Genomic DNA, 13,928 nt, shown 5'->3' on the forward strand with positions numbered 1-13,928 from the left:
GATGTCACCACCTCGGAACGGGCCCGCTTCACCCGCGGCAGAAACGGCTCCCCGAGGCGCGAGGAAGCGGAGGATTAGCGCGGGCGGAGGAGGTGGCCCGGGAACCGTCCCGAGGCTGTGCCGGCTTCTGAGGGTTTGAGAGCAGCCGGCTCTCCTGTGGGCCAGGCTGCAGCCTTGTTTCCAAGCCAGCTGGAGTCCCCTCTGCTCCCCGGAGTGTTGCAAACAGAAAGCCCGGTTCGCCTCCCCCGTACCCGGCCCAGCACGGTTCATGCTAGAGGCAGAGCTGCCTCGGCCCTGCTGCTGCAAGGGCAGGGAAGGCTGAGGCGAAGGCTGCTCAGCCCCTGTGGCACCCTGGTGTCCGCCCTTCGCCGGGGGCGCGGTGTCCAAGCGAGAGGCCCGGGTACCTCAGCAACGGCGCTGCCCCACGCCCCCGGGCTGCCCAAGGTGTGCTGATGGCGGGGTTGACTGCTGGAGGGAGAACGGGCTGTGCTGGTGCTGGCGCTCATGCGTGTTCTCCCCACCCCGCAAAATGGCAACATTGAAGAAAGGGAGTCAAGGCCGTGACACACCGGGTGTCATCATCCCCACTGACCAGGCTGCAAAGCTGGAGTCCAGGGGTGCTCCCGGCACAGCCAGGGTCCCTCCAGGGATGGCAGGCACACGTTTATCCCGTGGCTTCACATAAACTGCTGCCTCGATGCGGTCTCAGTGCAGTTTTATTCCGATTTGGGGGCACAACAACCGGTTTTCCCTCACATTCCCTGCACAAGTCATTCCCCACAGGTGCTGCACCGTGTGATGGCAGTGCTGGGGGCCTTCCCTCCGTCCTCCGTGCTCGGCTGACAGGACCCCACAGGAGGGCTCCCTACCGCACCTTCACCATGCATCCCTGCCGCCCTGCGGCGCCCACACCTGCGTCCGTGAAGGGGAAGCCGGTAAAAGGGAAGCCGGTAAAGAAGCAGCCGGTAACTCCCCTCCCCCCCGCTCCACCCGCCACACTCAAGATGGCTCCGCGCCACACTCAAGATGGCGCCGGCGGCGGGCGGGGCAAAGGGTGTGTGTTGGTGGGGGGTGCGTGTCGCGCGCTCAAGATGGCTCCCGGAGCTAGGGAGGGGAGATGGCGGCCGCGGCGCAGGCGCGGCGCGGTGCGTCACGCGCCGCGGCGTGACGTGCGGTGCGTGCGCGGCGCGCGGTGACGGAGCGGGTCGGCCGCGTCCCTTTGTTGGCGGCGGTTGAGGCGCGGCGGGGCCGGGGCCAGCGGGGGGGCGGTGGCGGGGCGGGGGGCGCCGCGCGAGCCGCCGCCGTTACTTCACCGCCTCGCCATGGACTCGGACGAGGGTTACAACTACGAGTTCGACGAGGACGAGGAGTGCAGCGAGGACAGCGGCGCGGAGGAGGACGAGGAGGACGACGAGGAGGACGAGCCCGACGATAACCTGGACCTGGGCGAGGTGGAGCTGGTGGAGCCCGGGCTGCGCGTCGGCGGAGAGCGCGACGGGTTGTTAGGCGGTGAAACGGGAGGGCTGGGCCCCGGCGGCGGCGGCGGTGGAGGCGGCTTGGGCGGCGGACCGGGCCCCGGCGGCGGCGGCGGCCACGACCAGGAGGAGGATTATCGCTACGAGGTGCTGACGGCCGAGCAGATCCTGCAGCACATGGTGGAGTGCATCCGCGAGGTCAACGAGGTCATCCAGGTGCGGACCCCCCATCCCCGGGACCGGGGCCGGGCACCGGCGGCCAGGGGGAGGCGGGTCGGGCCGGGCCGCGCCGCCAACGGGCCTCGCCTGAGCGGCGCCGGGCCCGGGCCTCTCACGGCCCACAGCTCCTCCTCACCCGCTCCGAACGAGCCCCCAGCCCCTCGCTGGAGGCAGCGGGGGGGTCCTCGGCACTCCCTTCCCGCGGGGAGGCCCCTAGGGACAGGCCTGGAGCTCGCTTCCTGCCGTGGAAGCATAGGGAACGCGGCCGTTGGCCATAAAGGACTCCTCTTTCTTTGTGTGGTTGCCAGCCGGTGGGCTGTAACCTGCGTTTTACCTTCCCCCCTCTCTGTCTTCACGCTGGCCGGGGGGGATTTAGCCCTGCAGCTCCTCCCGTGCGCCGGTGAGCAGTTGGCAAGCTCTGGAATTTGGGGAGAGGCAGCCGGGCACAGCTCTGGTTTTGTTGCCTTCTCCCTTCCCTTGCCCCCTGGCACATACAGACGAGCTCCACCAGCTCGTGGGGCTCAACCTTGTGATTATTTCCAGCATAGACCAGGAGGGATACGAGCCACTGGTCCGAACACTAACTCTTCTGTCTCCAGATTTAAGCACATAGTGTTAAAATAGATACTGAGTTCGAAATAACATTTGCTGACTTCAGATGAAAGTATCTAAGTCTTATCAGTTGGCTCTTGAGCTTTTGGCAGAAACTTCAAGCTGCTGGAGTTCTCTGGCTTCCCTTTGTAAATGTTTATGGCCAGGCTTTGCTCCAGCTCACCATAAAGTTTCTGCAGGTGATCAGGGTGTGCGAGTTTCCTTTTGTTTCATTTACATGGGATTATTCAGAGTTAGAGTAAACCGAAAATGCTTCTTTTCCAATCTGCCAAGAGGAATAGTGTGAGAAAGTGAAATATTGAAGGCTACAGTGCCCCAAAACCAGGTGCTTTGTCAGTTGTTGGTAGTTGTTGCAGCGTTGTTAGGTCAGTTTAAAGACAAGATGCTTCAGTGAATGCATTTGCCCAACTACTCTGTGCTCTACGGTAGCTGTAATAGCAGCTTTAAAATGTTGTTTTATGTGCCATAAATGCACCATAGCTTATATGGAGCTTTATGCAAACAGCTCTACAAGTATTTGCGTTCCAAAGGAGTAAATGGCATTTCTTCAGTCAAATTAATGTTTATAACTTTAATAACAGTACTGTACATGTAAAGCTGAATAAAGAAGTCTCTTTAGATTAGCTGATTATCCTGCAGTTAAAGGCAATCTCATGGTTAAGTATGGGTGTTTCTTTGCCACCAGTTACTGATCCTCATATAAGGAGGGAAACAAATGACGAGTAGACATGCAAATAACTGGAAGTTTTTACTCTTTGAATCTGGATTTAGTGACCAACACTGTGAAAATCATGACATGGACTGATGATACTGAACAGATTCTGCCATTGTTCTGTCTTTGTGTAAGCACAGTGGTGGAAAAGCTCCTGCGTTTTGAAGCAGTGAGTATTCCTGCTCCAGGTCTTCCAGACCTGGCCGCCTTGGTGTGCTCACCTGCATGTTCTTCATGAACCGATTTCTTAGACAAGGTCCTTGATTCTGGTCTCCTGGATTTTGCCCCCTCTCTTGTACTGCCTTTGAGCTGTATGACGTGTGCACTCGACCTCTGATTTGCAGAACTAGTGGAGAGAAGTCAATATAGGTGAAGATACAGGTGAAGAGACCCCTTCTTCTGCACACGGGTGGCAGCAGGAGGTCTGACCCTGCCATGGACTTGGCTGCGTTGGGCTCTGCAGAAGCCTTGTGAACTGCCTACACAGAACCGCTGTGGCTGCTGCCTATGCTTCAGTTATTTGTGTTGGGTTTGCAGTAGCTACTCCTGGTCGAACAGAGCAGAGTGCAGAGACTCTGCTTGTTTAGAATGTCATGGGTAAATTCGGGACCTAAAATCAGCTTAAGCCCTGGAAGGTATCAGAAGAGGGTAGAAAAACATTCAGTTGCTCTGAATGGCTTTTAAATGCCAGCTTAACTGCCAGTAGATTTCTAGTCTATTCAGGGGTAAGTGAACTCAGTTCAGTGGATGCTTCAGTATTTGCTCATCTTTGCTTCTGTTGGTGATAACGAAATCTTCCAGGGCTCTGTTCTGTTTATTTCCTTGTGTTTTGGCACCCAACCAGGATTGCTGCTGCTGCTGCTGCTTTTCTGGTTCAGTAAACCTTTTCTGGAGACCCGTTGGCTCAGGATCCTGCTGCGGATCCTCAGTTGCAGTGCTGTGATTCACTTGTTCCACTCAAGTACTGGGTGGCTGTGGGGTTCTGGGTATCAAATAATCATGGTTGTGGTTATGTTTTGTAGTGCTTGGGAACTTGTTCAAGTGAGGATGTAATGTAGAGGTGCCCAGTACCTGAAGACTTCAGCTGTAGGTTTCATGCCCTCTAATCAGGGAGGTGCTGACTTCTTCTGATCAGGAGTAAGGTTATAAATGAGATTTTGTTTTTCAGTTGATCATCTCAGCAGCTGCAGTGAAAGGAAGAGTTATCGGTGAGCCATGAAGTATCTGCAAGGGGGTATCTGAGCCGTGGCAGGTATAACTCTGTATTAAACAGCCTTTATTCATATTAAAACACAACGTTTTAGCAGCTTATTAGCTGATAGTACTGCTAGTTGAAGGGACTCAAATTCATTCTCCCATCTTTTTTAGTCATTTCCAGATACAAACTGCATACGAAAAATGAGCTTGTCAGGACTGAGCTGACGAAGACTCTGCAGAAGTAGTAGCTAACTTGTGATACGCTTGCTGGTTACAGAGGCTCGAACTTGTGCTGTAGTGTGCGATGGGCTCTTGAAGACGCCTGTTTGGCGCCGAGCTGGTGCCTCTCCTTATCGCTTGGCCTGCTGAAACCACTGAACTTCCAGTGATTTCAGGCTTCAGAATGACTCAAGTATTTACTTTGCATTTCCTTCTTTTTTTCTGAGCACAAGCAGGACTTCAGGTGTTTCATGGTGATTTTTGTGCAGTATTTGGCATCAATGCTCATAATTTCCTTTGACTCTGTATGTTGCACAAGAATTCCCCTTCTTCTCTGAATGCAAAAATAGGGGTATGAATTAGCTCCTTAAACTTGTACTGTCAATTGGCTGAGACTTTTAAACCCCACCTCAGAGTATCACTTACATTCCATCCCTACAGCTATGCAGGGTAGAGAGTCATTTAACATGTTAGTTTGAATTTTAGTTGTCAAAGTAAACAGGCTGATTTCTGATAGTTTCCCAGCTGCTGGCAGAAAACCACACAACTGTAAGAACCTGAACATAGAGCCGTGCTGCACAAAAGCCTTTCTCTCAGAGGCGTTTACCCCACAGTTGAACATCTTCCCCATATTCTTTATATGTGAACTTTGGTCCAAATAATTTGCTGCTGCTGTGGATGCCTTTTTAAGAGCAGTCAGATTGCTGTTTCCATCTTTGCTCTAGATTCTCTGAAAATAAACTTGAAAACTGTTTAGAACAGCATGTTTATTTCTACTCTGAAGAGAGCACATGATGATCTGTGTCTCTGTAGCTTTGCTTGGCCCAGTGTCCTCCTTGCCTTGTTGGGAGCTTGTGTGATTTCCATATTTGAGTTGGGTTTGTTTCCTCTTTTTGGTCACCTTTTTCTGGAGCATTCCAATGACATCATTGTGATGTCACTGACCACCTTCATTCTTTCTGGACTTTGTAATGGTGAGGGACTGGAAATACTGGGATGGAGCTCTGAGGTGGCTGCTGTTTAAAACAAAGCTCTGAAATGGGAGTTGAGCTGCTGCTTTTTTGTTTCCCCATCCCAGGGTAGGGAGCAGGGTCCTGGATGCAGCTGGGTGTTGTGCTGCGTGGTTGTGAGCGTGTTGAACTTTGTGCCCGAGCCTGGCCTTCCTCTGGAAGGAGATGGCATCACCGAGCCCAACAGAAGTTACTCTAACTCAAAAATACCTTTTCTTTTTACTACAGGCTTTAAGGTTCTTCACAGCAGAACAGGTAATGTGTAACATCAGAGTGTTAGTAACAACCACTGGTTACTCATTTACATGATGAAGCTGGATGACGTCTTTGGAAGTAAGGTCAGGTACTTACAGGATAAAAGCTTTGCCATTAAAATAAGGCCAAACCTGAGTCTGCTCCTACGTTACAAAGCTGTGTTTGCTAGTGTGTTGAGGGATGGCTGTTTCGGGAGGCCGCAAAGCTGAGATGGTGCAGATGTCCCCCAGAATGTCGCAGCCCTGCTGTTAAATAGAGCCCTGTCACAGAAAGTGTGAACCCACTGTCCCTTGGCAAAAGGGGTCATATCAAACAGCAGCTTCGTCTGCTTGGACAGAACGTACTGATTCCCATTGTAACTGAGGAAACTTCTGTGATGCTGGTGTAATTGAGTGCTGTGAGCAGTACGTTCCAAATAGGTTGTCCAGAAAGGAATGACGTGCCAGTGAGCAGCAGGAATAGCTGCTGGTGTACGGGGTTGTGCTTAAATCCGTATTTAACGCTAGAGATGACATCTTGAAGACTCGGAGTACTTGAAGCTACTTGACAAGCGTTGGGTAGGAGGCTGTGGGTGGAAGCACTTGAGGCTGATGCTTCTTGCACTCGGGTCCGCTCGCGCTGTGGCGCAAGGTGAATTTGCAGCCTCCAGCTTCTCTTATCATGTGGTTAGCTATTTGATAATAACATTCGTGTTAGGGCCCTAATGTTGTGATGCTGGAAGGAAACACTTTGTTAAACGCTGTGTTTCTGTCACGAGGCGTTTATAAGGTGTTTCATTATAGTAGGAATGCATTTAATGTTTCCAAGGAACGCAGTAGACTTGGTTGTGACAAAGCATTCCTGAAATCTGGCATAAGCCATCAGTGCAAAGCTTTTGCAATTGACATGGTATTTGTTCCCTTCCTGCCAAGACATGTAATTCTGAATAGAATAGAATATTTTGAAGCATTATTTTAAATCTCAGCAGAAGCAGTGTCTGTGAAGTCTCCAGAGGAACTTCCACTTTGTACTTAAATGACCCGTTTGCTTTTAGTGCCTCAGTTTTCGGTTAGGCCAGATGTAAATCTCATGGCCGGCCAGGAGTGAAAACATTTGATGCTGCTTTCTTTTGTCTCAACATCATTTTTCAAACATCACAACAAGGCAGCCTTCTCTCGAGGGCCTCGTGGAGGCAGATGGGGACTGGCATGCATTAAGGATGTTTTCAGAGTGAAACTGAAAACACTCTTTGTTTTTTAGCTGCTTTTAAACATTTGTTTCTGAAAGTGAGAAACAAATAGTAAATACAGTTACTGCTATTCCCTGTGGGTTTAATTTTAGTGAGCAGGACCCTACTTGCCATGCAAAGGAGGAGTGTTAGTTCTGCTATAAATTGCAAACTGGTGTGCCATGGAGAAGTTGTAATTGAGACTGCAGCATTTGTGGCCCTTGATGTGAAACAATAGCTATTTTTGGGTGTTAAAGCATGATTAAAATGAAACGACAGCTTCCACTTTTATACTTATCCCAAGCTCTGACTCCTTTGTTTTAGCTTTGTGTGAGTTAAAGATCATGGTAGGAAATAACCCCCAGCCTCTGGTGCTCTTTGTGTTCCTGTGGTGTGTGGAAGCACAGGGTGGCCCTGTGGCTATTAAAAGAATATTTGACATTATTTTTGCTCAGTGCTGTTTGGCACAGTTAAATTTAGGAGCAGAGTGTGCAGGATTTCAGTTTGACAGTCTCCACTTCTTGTCATTCAAACTTGAGACCTGGAACACTTTACCATTTGTTTGAAGTGATGCCATTAAAGTAGCTCCATGTACAGCACCTCCCCAAGTGTCCCTGGGGCCTGTTGAATTGTTTTCAGCTTTCTGTTTTGAAGAGAATCTCTCTTCCCTGTCGCTTCATGAATGAGATCAAATAAGCAGGAATGGGGTTCTGCTCTTTGCTCCCATATGTAATGGAGCAGTTTAAGGAAGTCATCGTTGATCTCCCAAGTTGTGTTTGTGCTGTAATAGCAGAACCCCTTCTATCTGGAGATCATGGCTGCTCATTCCCCTGCTTAGGAAAGTCCATTTTGAGTGGTTGGTAACTGGGAAAAGTATCCAGAATTTGTCACGAGAGCTGTGACTTGCCATGGGAAGTAACTGAAGTCTGGAACTCCCTCTGTGTAGTTCTGTCTGTGACTTGGCTGCTTAGGGTCATTTTTCCAGTCCTCTGGACTTCTATTACGTGTGGAGTTAGAATGATGTCAAAGTATTGCAAGTGATGTTTTCTGTTTGTGTCTGGCTGCACTGTATTACTGGCAGCTGTAAGGAATGTTTTGAGGATTTTCATTGAATCGCAGGATGTTTGGATTGAAGGGACCTTAAAGCCCATCGAGCTCCAACCCCTGCCATGGGCAGGGACCCCTTCCACTAGAGCAGCTTGCTCCAAGCCCCTGTGTCCAACCTGGCCTTGAGCACTGCCAGGGATGGGGCAGCCACAGCTTCTCTGGGCACCCTGTGCCAGCACCTCAGCACCCTCACAGGGAAGAATTTTTGTCTTGCATGTCTACAAGCACATAATGCTGCTGGACTTCATTAAGTCCTGCAGTAGCTTCAGCAATTGCAAGCAACCTGCAGCCTCTTTCAGCATCAAACACATGGAGGGTTTGTAGCTACTCGTTGGTGCCGAATGGTGCATTTGAGTGCAGCCTGGAATACAGATGCCGGTGTGTTTGCTGGGCTCCTGTAGGCTGTGGGTGCAGGAGGCTCCAGTGTGATGAGGAGAGCTGGAGAAACACTGTTCTCTTTGATAGTGAAAATTGGGACAATATGTAAGTGTCTTCACTATCCCAGCTGTTTGCTGTTTGGAGTGTTGAAAAGCTCAACCTTGCCTGGCCTCTATCTGCTTCCTTAGCTTGCTTTTAGCTTTTAATCTTGAGCTGGAAATACTGTTTCAATGCATGCTTTGAAAACTGCTTTCCAAGGCTTCTGCAGTAGTTGGGTTTCACGTGTAACTTGGGTCGGTGGTGTTTGTACTTCACAACTTGGTGTCTTTTCACGGTTTGAAATGCCTGTATAACCACAGCCACTTGCTGAGAAGAGGCCCCTTGTTTACATGGCATAGCAATGCTGAGTGATTATTTTTGGTGTTCAGAGTGGTTCACTGTGGTTAGTGTTTGAATCACTGTATGTATGTGACACTCCAGCAACTGTCTGCATCCAGTCCTTTGCCTGTTTTTAGAGACAGAGAGCTTTTGCCAAATGTCAGGAGTTGTTCTGGATCCGAAGCCTTACAGAGATGACTTTCAGCAGTATCTAAGTCACTTGGAGCAAGGAAAAGGCCAGTTAGCCATTGTAGCTGTGACCGTGTTGTGACAAGCTCTGGCACATCTATGTGATGGCAAAAGGTTATAGTTCTCTGGATGATATTGGGGAGAGGAACCAAATGCTGCTGCTAGGGACAGGGAGCAACTGAGAGTGTTGTGGGCAAGTGGTTCTTGGCCATAATTTAGGATTAACTGCATGGTAATCCTTGTACCAGCTACCTTTGCTGCTTGGCCTTCTTTGTAGTTACTGATCACTTTTTGGTGGTGCTTGCTTACTCATGCTGGCACATTAAGCTCCTTTTCTAAAGCATTCTTGGTTTTGTGTCTTCCTCAGTTAAAACTTTTACATCCTAGAGCACCATGTGGCACCTCTGTTTTCCAGGGGCGAGCAGTGCGAGGATCCTGTCTTGGCCATCTGCTTCAAAATTAGGTCTTCTGGGAAAGTACTCATGGCTGATATGTAAAGGGATGAGAGAGAAAAGGTTTTTGCTATGACTTAACTCTATTCTCTGCCTGACTTCCTGGTCTGAGGCACCCTGCACGTCCTGTGACAACGTGAGCGTGCCTTTCTGTGTGGGGAAGGTGCCTCTTAATTCACAGAAGATGAAGCTTTGATTGCTTTGTGATGTGAGGAATCTGGGAGCTGCAGGGAGGTAATCCCTGGCGTCGGAAAGGAAAAGCTTGGATATTTTCATATTGCCTTTACAGCCCTTCAGAAAAACTGTCTGTGCCTGATGGAATACTGTTTTGTGCCTAATGTCACAGATGAGGGATGAAGACTCGGAGCTCTGTTTTCCAGTGAGTAAACAGGATAGAGTAGGAGATCCTGGCTCAGAAGGATTCTGCCTGGGCACAGTTAAAGTCCTTTTGAAGTGGAGAAAACACACTGAAAACACAGAACTAGAAGAATCTCTGTAATTGCACCTGAAAGTAGTCAACCGGCAAAATAACAGATGAGTTTGGGTGTGAGTTCAGACTATTTTGTTCTTTAATATCTGCTTTCTCCTATTAAGGAGAAAGCATGCAGAGACTTTCTTCCAAGATAAAGAAATGAAAACTTTTAAGTATTTCTGAAGGCTTCTGCTTCCTGCCTGGTATTAGCAAGCTAAGGCAGCCTCTGGAGTGCGTTGGGTGAGCTGGTGACTGTAGTACCCTGGCAAAGTGCATTTGTCCTGTTTACTTTAGCAAAACCTTTTCAGAGCCACAGAGGAAGTGGCTGGTGCTTGAACAACCCCATTACATAAAAATCAAGTCAGGACATACTTGGTTTTTACCCTTCCTGTGCTGCTTTGATGTGTGAGTGGAAGCTGCTGAAATAGTCACTGTGTAGTGAAGTACAGGTAACTTCCTTTTTAGGTTTTGCTTTGGTTTTCTGAGCTAAGGCTGGTAGGCTCCTGTTGCTGCTTGGCTTGAAACACCAACAGACTCGAGCTGTTCTGGTGCTTTGAGTTTCTTTGGGTACCTAACATCCCAAACAGTGCTTCTTGATGTGTAGGGAGACGTGTACCTGCAGTCTGAAGTATGAACATGGTTACATGTACGTTGCTCTTGGCTTGGGCAGTTCCCATTTTCTTGTTGCAGGGCCACATAATGAATGGGGTTGGGGAACTCTCTGATGAAATAGTGCACTCTCAGCCAGCCCCCTGCTTGTCCCTGTGAGCAGTTGCTTTTCTCCATCTTCCTGAAGTGATGGTTGAACTGCTCAACTCTGTACTGTCAGCAAAAGAAATGCACCTGAAGACAAGGCTTTGGTGGCCTGTTTTGGGTGCACATTGCATTATAGGTGTGTATTTAACTTTTGAAAGAGCTCAGAGTAGTTCTTTGCAGCTCTGAGCCCCTCTGCAGCTGGTAGCTCTGGACTGTGTGAGTTCTTGTGTAACAAATACAAATGCAATCAGCATTCCTTTGTCTGGCAGATGGAAATGTGGAGAAGGATTAGGGGAAACCAGGAGAATTGACTTGAGTAAACAGTCCCCCTTGCAATGAGCTTTCCTGTGTCGGAAGGCTAACCTAAGAGTAAGTTAACTCCTAATAATCTCTGTCCTAGTAAGTCTCAGGGATCTGAGAAATAGGGAAGTGGAAGGAATGGTCTGGAAAAGAGTTAAGGACCTCTTCTGGGAAGAAGGGAGAATGTCTGAGGGCCATGTCTCAGGGGTAACCGAAGGAGATGTGATGAGGCCTGATGAGATTAGACTCCAGAGGAGGTGCTCAGAAGTGACAGAGCTTTGCTGATCAATTTGCATTAAAACTAGGCTGAACAGCAGCTTTTAATTGAAAAGCTAGGGAGAAAAACACTCCAACATTGAGTTAGCAGCTTCACTTCTCTTCTGGGAGCTCTGACAGGCTCTAGTAAGCCCTGACCTAAGTTCTTGCCTTAGAGTGAAGAATGAGGGCTTTCCTTCTGTGTTCCTCTTCACCTGAAGTGATCCTGATCAATGCAGTTAGTGCAAAGTTTGGCTTTGTGTGAAGCAGGGGGTCTTTGGGGTAAAATAGAAATGATTAGTAAAGGAACAATTTCTGTGACTTCCTGGATTTCATCAGTGCTGTGAGGATCTGATGAATGAGTGTGTCCAAGATCTTGGGTTTGATAGCAGTAATACTTCTGTGATGACTGAAAGATACCTGAGCAAATTGAGGTGGTGTTCTTGGATTTGTACATATTTTATATATGCATTAGCATGTCCTCTAGTAACCAGTCTGTTTTACTTGGTGAAATGATGTGTTTGAAACTTCCTTATTTATATTGTTGAGAGCTGATATTAATTCTTGAAAATGTACTTTGCTGTATTTTTTATGTTGGATGGTGACAGTTGATAGTAAATGCAAATGTAGTTCTGTATGGCAGTAAGTATCAAGTATAATGTGATATAGGGCTTGGACTGTTGCAGTTTAGAAATGGAAGGTGCTCTGCCTTCCATTGGGAATTCTGTATTCAGGTACTGGAAATGGGTTCAGAGATCTTACAGACACTGATAAGATCCTTGAGAAATTGCTGAGCTGCTTGTTGGCTCACTGACTGTCATCTACTTTGTGTCATTCCTGTTCAGGAGCCACCTTCCTATCTGTGATACTGATTTTTTTCAGCTGGGATCACAGATTCTAGGGGGGGAGCAGAGGGTGACGAATTGCAGTTGTCTTCAGGGATGCCTGGAATGGCTGAAGCTGGAGGGAGGGTGCTTGGGATGTTTGGGATCTCTGTCATTCTCATGTGTGGCGGTGTAATTTCCCTCCCTGGTGTCCTGCTACAGCTTGCCAGGGTATCTCTGCAGTGCTGTGGTTTGGGAGAGGCTGGTGCCAGCCTTTCCAGTGCACCTCACTATCTGTGATTACTCACATTGGAACCCTTCGTATCAGTTGTAAGGCAGGACTGATGGATGAGGTGGGTTTTTCCTCGTGCAGAAGCCCAGTACCTTATGACAGGCGGTAATATCTTAATGTGAAAGGAATAAGGGGAACCTTGTCAGCTAGTGCACAGTCCGTCAAACATGGAATTGCACATTCAGGTTTGTTTCCTGGTGCTCCAGGTGCTCTGGAGGTTTAACGTGACTGCTTCAGAGACTCTTCTGATGAAATGAGTGCAGGTTTGCATAGAGGCAAGTCTTCAAAGGCCTTCAGTGAGAATAGGGAAGAAAAGTTGGAGGTTTCCACTTCTCCCCTGCTGCTGTATGATTTGTGACTTGTTATTTCTGTACTGAATCCCAACGGAGTGTTTCTCTTAGCTCGAGGGAGCTCAGGTAGTTGGTTAAAAATACCTGCAGCCCTTAGAGGCTGCAGTTACAATTGGAGGTGGATCTTGTGAAAGGATGGGAGTGAGACTGAACAAGAGAATTGCTGAACTCTTCATGCCTCCAGAACATCCTTTCTTCAGAGGTGGCTTCTGTGGAGCCCTCAGAGGAAAAAGTTGTGGGGTGTAAACAGGCAAAAATCTCTTTTTGTAGAGGAAATCCCAGCTCATAAAGTTGGCTGCTGCCAGGGCTCGGTTTTGTTTGCTATAAAACTAAGTGAGACTAAATGAGCGGAGTATGGTGAATAAACTGCAAAGTCATCATTAAAAAATGGGCTGAGCTAGAAGAGGCTTGTTGGGAAGAGGATGCTGGCAGCTTGTCCTAGTGCAGATGCAGATCCTGCCAGCAGAAAGAAGTGCTCTTGCAGGTATAGCTGCTTTTGTGTGGGGAAGTGATAATAAGCTGCAACCACATCTGCTCTGGGGCTTTTGCCAATGCAAAGATGTTGCCAAAGATTACATCCCCAGGACACTGCTGCATTGGCAATGATTTCCTGGGCGTGTAGAGTTAAAGAGTGTTAAGATGGTTAAATTATGTTTTCTTTGCTTGATTGAGAGTTACAGGCTAAGGCACAGGTACCACTGGGGGAGATTTACTGCCCATTTATCAAGGTGACATCGTGCATACAGAACATATTGTGCCAGTAAATCTGTCAAAGGGTTAAGCTTTTCCTGTTCTGTATTCTATTGCAATTTGGCAAGGCGGCCTCTTTCTGCTGAATGATGCAGAGATGGTCCGTGGGCAGCGGCTGCTGTTGGGAAATGGGAAGGTGTTGATAAGAACTGGGATCCAGTTGTGAAGCTGGAGTGCTGAATGGGTGCTGGTTAAATCTAGGCTGGGTGGTGTGGTACTACAGCATGGTGCACCCAGCTGCTTCTTGAGCCAGGTATGGGCTGCCGGGAAACAACTTGAGGGCCTTTGTGTGGTGCTGAGGAGATGAATCAGCCCAAGGGAGTTGTTTTTTTTCTCTTTTCTAAAAACTATGGAGTGTGGTGATGCTTCGGAGAGTGGATAAAACTCCTGTGTCCAAGTGAAGCGTGTGGAGAGGGAACGGTTCGACCAAGTGCATGCTGTTAGAGGAAGGGACAGAATGAGAAGCAGTAAGGGACAGAGAACTGCAGAGAAATAGGCAGTGCTTGGATGGCCACCAAG

At 48.6% G+C, this 13,928-nt stretch overlaps 1 protein-coding gene across 3 annotated transcripts in view; it reads left to right on the top strand.

Annotated features, from left to right (window-relative positions):
* Positions 1-1,261: 1,261 nt before the first annotated feature.
* The window catches only part of ARIH1 (ariadne RBR E3 ubiquitin protein ligase 1), a 60,170-nt gene continuing 47,503 nt past the window's right edge, over positions 1,262-13,928 (top strand). Inside the window, exon 1 of one of the 3 annotated variants that reach the window (XM_080626297.1) lies at positions 1,262-1,691. In XM_080626297.1, the coding sequence (XP_080482423.1) occupies positions 1,323-1,691 (369 nt within the window). In that variant the 5' untranslated portion in view covers positions 1,262-1,322. The remainder of the gene's footprint in view (positions 1,692-13,928) is intronic. The other 2 variants (XM_080626295.1, XM_080626296.1) reach the window with 2 other exon arrangements.

This window comes from Psittacula echo, assembly GCF_963264785.1.
Source record: "Psittacula echo genome assembly, chromosome: 10".
NCBI lineage: Eukaryota > Metazoa > Chordata > Aves > Psittaciformes > Psittacidae > Psittacula > Psittacula echo.